Source organism: Stegastes partitus, unplaced genomic scaffold (genome assembly GCF_000690725.1).
Source record: "Stegastes partitus isolate 25-593 unplaced genomic scaffold, Stegastes_partitus-1.0.2 Scaffold399, whole genome shotgun sequence".
In the NCBI taxonomy this organism is placed as follows: domain Eukaryota; kingdom Metazoa; phylum Chordata; class Actinopteri; family Pomacentridae; genus Stegastes; species Stegastes partitus.
The window spans coordinates 425,011-430,884 of NW_007578130.1; the positions used below are offsets into that span (position 1 = coordinate 425,011).

Consider the following 5,874-nt stretch of genomic DNA (forward strand, 5'->3'; position numbering starts at 1 on the left):
ACCCTGTATCTGGGGAAACTACCAAACACAACAACCTCAAGCAACAAAGCAAAGCAGCAGGTGCTTCAACAGACCAGCCAGAACCGTCGAGCTGAAGAGTTTGCTGAGTCCCCTGAACACCTGAAGTCAACCCGAACTAACCCTGAAACAAACTCTAAAGTTCAGTCTCCACAAAAAGAGTCCAACAGAACCGAGACGAGCCCCATTTACGTCACAGCCCAACTGGTGGGCCAACACATGGAAACAGACTGACACCAGAGACTACAGACACTGTGAGGCCGGTGCAGGGTCAGAACACCGTGGTTCCGACCCGCCTGTAACGATGTGACTCCACTCAGAGCACAAACTGTGGACTCTTCATTCAGCGACTACGTTGCCGTGAACACCGTTCCTCCAGCGTCTCCATACATGAAGAGATGCTTTGACATCCTGGTCAATGCATTTCTTCACCTCCTGGCAGAGCGCTACCTGCTGCTGTCATTAAGCACAGAGCTTCATCCGAGGCCCGATTAGCTTAGCTTAGCATCAAAACTGGAAACAGCCAGACTGGATCTCACCAAAGTCCTAAAAATCTGTCGACCAACACCAGTAATTCTCACTAATTACCGCGTTTTGTCTGCTGCGTCTGAGCTGTACACAAATGTTAAAACAATCAGTGGTTTTAGAGGGAATCAGTGTGAATATGTTTCACTGCCACATGTTCCCGTCTCTCCTGCCCTGTTCTCTGGGAAACTGGTTCAGATCACAGAACCAGTAGTAATCGTCTTTACGGTTATGCTTTGGTGAGCGAGATACAGTGCTGTGGTGGTTTAATTCAGTCACTGTGTTACTGGTAAATTTTTTAACAAACAATCGACAGAAGATGGAGGATGTTGTAAAGCACACACACATGATGATCTGCATTCCCCCAAAGGTGAACCAGTTCTTTACATTCTATCCTTGGGTCCAGCTCATTGGCGTACTTCTTCATGGCCTTCACTCCTACTGACCTCTTGCTGCTTGACGAGGGCCTAATTAGTGCAGATTTTCAGCCGAGCACCCGAACATTAAGGGCAGACCCATGTATCGACACAGCACAGTCTATAAGTCTTTCTGTGGACACCGCTGCCTCCTTCCTGAGTGCCAGCTTCGTAATTGAGGCTGTGGGCCGAGGTGAACTTGGAAGGTGGTCTGGCTGCGCTGCTGGTTGGCTGCGCTGAGCCATCAAGCCTCTCCGTGAGCCAAGTATCCATCAGTCTGGCAACATGCTAAATCCCCCAGAGCGCACACTGTCCCTGCTCCCAGTCTCCAGCCTTTCATTACCACATCCATTCCCTCAGTCGGTGTGTTTCCATCCCCCCACGTGTGAAACCGCATCAGACCTGCAGCTAAAATATTGCTCCCTGTCTGTGCCGTTGTTGTTGTTGTTGTTGTTGTTGTTGTTGTTGTTGTTGTTGTTGATGGCGGTGCTGAAACGGTGTCAGTCTGGCCTCTCTCTCTCTCTCTCTCTCTCTCATGCTCTTTCTTCGCTCCTTCTGTCTCTTTCAGCCTCTTTCTAAAGCCGACTCGCACACAAAGACGTTCTCTACTTCTATGAATCAGCCGTGGTGTGTCTGGGGGCAGAAATCCTTCCCTATTCTTTCAGAGATTCGATAGGGGGGCTGTGTAATGAAATTCACCATTACACCGACGGGAGCTCCGTTCCCAGCTCTCCTCCGTCCCTGTGAATGGGAGATGATTAGTATTCCTCCTCCATCCATCTCCTCATCCCCATTGGCCTCTGCGCCTTCCTCCTGCCTGCTACCTCTCTCACTCCAAACTGAATTACTCTCCAGCTACACTTCATCCCTTCCCCTCCCTTTCACACAAACACTGGTTTTTTTTAACTCTACGGTTTTTTCTGCTCGTCTTCTGTCTCGGTTCTCTCTCTCTCTCTCTCTCTCTCTCTTCTTGGCTCTGTGACTCTGACAAACTTTGACAGCAGTGAAAGTACAGCGCTGTTGTGAGCGTGTCTTCTCAAACCCTGTTCTCCTGCTCAGCTCGTTCCACGACCACAAGGATGACCTCCGTAAGCGCCTGTCCTACACCACCCACAAACTAGAGATGGTGGAAACAGAGTTCGACTCCACTCGGCAGTACCTGGAGACGGAGCTGCGGCGCGCCCAGGAGGAGCTGGAGAAGTTCACCGAGAAGCTACGCAGGTGTGTGCACGACTCCGTGGGCTGGCTGCCTGCTCACGTATGCATGCCGTGTCCACATTATCATATGTGTCACTCCACCCGGCAGGAAGAAACTCACCAAAGCATGCTGGGATGTCAAGGAAGTGTGACTTGCTCTGCTTTGTACACCTGCTCAGTCTCTACCTGTTGTGATGTTTGAATCGTGAGCTTCAGAGAGTTACAAAACCGGTTCGACTAATCCGTCGTCTGGGTCCAGTTTGAGAGCAGAATGTAAAGCAGGCTGTAGAACGGAGCGCTACTGCTTCAGCAAACTTCTAGAGAACGATTTCAAAGGAAATCCATCCTGAAGCTTGTTTATTATTCCTGCTTGACATCGCTGGAAGTAACAATTATGTTCTCAAAGTTTCCTTTTTATTTGGTTTCTGCATAATTTATGGAACAAAACACGCAGTCGGACTCAGGATGTAAACTTCCCAGCATGCATTTCACATCCTCGTTCCCTTCTGCTGCCGGCTCATGAGAACCAAGAAGAGAAACGACAGCAGAAACAGATGTGCTGAAAACGGCGAGTTGTGAAGAAGAAGGCAGGTCGGCTCGATCAGATAGCGTCGCCTCGCTTTGTGCAAAAACTCTAGAAAAACAAGTCACAAGTCGCTGTTCTGCTCTGGGGCACTGCTGCTGCATCCTGGGCTGAGCGCCGCTTGTGATTGGATGAAAGAAATAAAACACATGAGAGCAGATTAATGCTGAGCTGGAGTCAGACTGTTCCCAAGCATGACACAGCACAAATCCATCTGGCTCTGCAACACTACAGCACAGAGGCTCCATCAATACATCTGTTTGCCATGTTGTTTTATTAACCCTTAGAGGCCCGGCCCCAGAGGTCACACCGGCGTCATATACTCATATAAAACTAGAGCACGTATGGCGATGTCGTCTACTTCACTCTAAACTCTGTTTTTGTTTCATGTCGATGGACATAAAACCAGAGATATGATGATATGAAAAAAAACATGTAAATATAAGCGTATGGATTCTAGGCTGCAGATGTTCTTTCAACATCTTTGTTATTTTTGTGACGGACAAACTCACATCTGTAACCTATGGTCACATTTTCAACTTTCAAAATGCTTCGTTAAGCACGTTGGTGGTTTTTATTGTCATGAATAACACATTTCTTCAATCGGATTTTGTATTTTTTGTGTGTTTTTGAGCCCAAAATGTTAATACAGTTGATTAAAGTGAAAAAATAAGATTCAGATCATGTGGGTGACGTTGTGCTGAAGAAAAAGAGACCAAACATGAACATGTTTCTATGTGGTACATAAGACAGAAGTAAAAGTCTGCAAAAACCTCGAGACCTCTAAGGGTTAATGAAAACTGAAGCATATCGACCATTTGATCAACTGCTGCACGATACCTGCATCGTTTATGTACCAGCCATATAAAATCACTTCATATGTTGTAGGAATGGATCTCACCTGATTAAAAATGCTTCCATTTTATTCCTTTAAGTGCCGTCCTAAGCTCGCTGCAGCTCGATGTTCCAACTAATGAAGTCAACACCTACGTCTGAAAATACAATATTCAGGCTGTAGTTTGCCCTGAAGCACTGATGGTTTTATGGCGTTTTACGGACCTAGAATCAATTTTATCCAATCAGATGTTAAAGCGGCATGTCCGTCAGCACACCCTGAACACAGATGTTGTCGAGGACGTTGCGGTCCTCGATGGGGAAGCCAAACATCCCACACGCTAAATACGGAAGCGACTATCGCAGCTAGAAGTATAAAACAGTCGTGTGCTGGAGGTTCTCTTCCCTCCAACACGTTTGTCACAGGCCTGGTAGAAAAGCCAGCGTTTGCTTTATTCCTGCATCGTCACAATGAGCCGTGATGTCATTAAACAGTGATGCTGAGCCGCCTCGACGCCGTTCAGCTGCACAGGAAGGATCCAGCCGAGGCCTTTTCCAGCAATGTGCTCAGTCTGACTTCAGGGCAACACGCTGCTGAAATATAAACATTGTTTTGGCACCAACTTCAGAACGTCTTCGTGTTTTATTTAGTGGAGGAAAGCTTTCGCCCAGTAGCAAATATTAGCAGCCTTCAAGCTACGAGTTTCGATTCATGAGGACGATGATAACCTCGAATTATCTGCAAATACTGCAAACCTGGTAGTCAGACAGGACGGAGAGTTCTCTGTGGCCGAGATACAGATAAATCCGCCACATGGAGACCTGGAGGGAAGGCGGTAGGGTTCCTGGGCGTTTCCTGTCAAGCCCTCCATAAACCCCATTTCTTTGTGATAGGACTGGCAGAGCCCAGCGCTTCCCATATTTTGAACCATCTGACTGTTTGGTAGTTTGTTGGAAATCGCTGCACAGCAGGAACCTGAATCTTCCTCTAACAGAAGGTTTTACTGCAGCTGTTTGTTCTCCACCCTCCACATGAACATTTAAACTCCTCCTTCAGCATTTCAAGTCTCTTCTACACCTTAGTTTTATGATTTGTCTCCACTGCCCAAACTCTCCACGTCTGTCCTGGTTAATGGAGCCTCAAACGTTGTTCTATCAACGCTCTCTTCAGCCTGAGCGCTGATGCGTAAACGTAACGCTGAGCTGAACGGTGACGCCATGAAACCCGAGTTAACAAACAGAGAGTCGTGGTCCTGCTTCATTAGGCTCACTAATGCACTGGACGTCCAGCAAAGAGCAACCGTGACGACAGAATTAAAACAGAAAGGAGGAAGTGATGAAAAAGGCAACACAAAACCCATTTAAAGCCTCCGTTAGCCCGGAGCGTCACAGTAGCGGCCATGTTTACTGATTTCTGATCCTGAAATATTTATGCTTTTAAAACTTTGTTCCTGATCACATTCAGCTCCGAGTGTCTCCTGCTGTTGGTGTTTTAGCTCAACACATTCATATCCACAGTGATCTCCCAGTCTGAGTCAGAACCCAAAATATCCCACAAATCCCCTCCGAGATCCTCCGTCAGCGCGTCGATCCCCTAAATTATTTATTTCCAGTCTAATTTTATGTCGAGTTGCCGGTGCTTCGGTTTACGGACAGTAAAACGCTCTTCAGCCGTCATAAGTTGCGATTTGCATTTTTAACGGGGCGCAACTCTTCTCTGCTCCTCTCAGGATCCAGAACAGCTATGCAGCGCTCCAGAGGATCAACCAGGATCTGGAGGACAAGATGCACAGGACGGTAAGAACCCCGAGCCGGAGCGGTACCGATGCAGGAAAACCCAAACGTTTTACGTGGCACAAACAAGACAAAAGAAATAATTCTTACACAAAGACATTCATGGATTTAGTTTTTAACAGCGTTGGAGTCTCACACACACACACACGCGCGCGCACACACACACACACACACACACACACACACGCACACGCACACGCACACGCACACACACACACACACACACACACTGTTGTACACTGATTAGTCAAATAAATTGCCTATTTCATTTTATTAATCTATTTTTTCTTTCCTATGACTACTGTCATATTAATTATAATATCTGTTTGTCTCACAGCTTGTAGCTCTGGTAGTTATTTACTGATGGTGTAGCGACCTCCATACGGCTCTTATTGTTGCTGTTGTTGTTGTTGTTGTTGTTGTTGTTGTTGTTGTTGTCATGTTCTCTCCTTGGCTGGCCCGTCTCTTGTCCCCACATCCCCCCTCTACTTTATCTCTGGTCTTTAC

At 47.0% G+C, this 5,874-nt stretch overlaps 1 protein-coding gene across 1 annotated transcript in view; it reads left to right on the top strand.

Moving 5' to 3' along the window:
* LOC103359836 (brain-enriched guanylate kinase-associated protein) overlaps window positions 1-5,874 on the top strand; it is a 29,733-nt gene that overhangs the window by 1,130 nt on the left and 22,729 nt on the right. Inside the window, exons 2-3 of the mRNA XM_008285383.1 lie at window positions 2,019-2,180; window positions 5,304-5,370. Of these exons, the coding sequence (XP_008283605.1) occupies window positions 2,019-2,180; window positions 5,304-5,370 (229 nt within the window). The remainder of the gene's footprint in view (window positions 1-2,018; window positions 2,181-5,303; window positions 5,371-5,874) is intronic.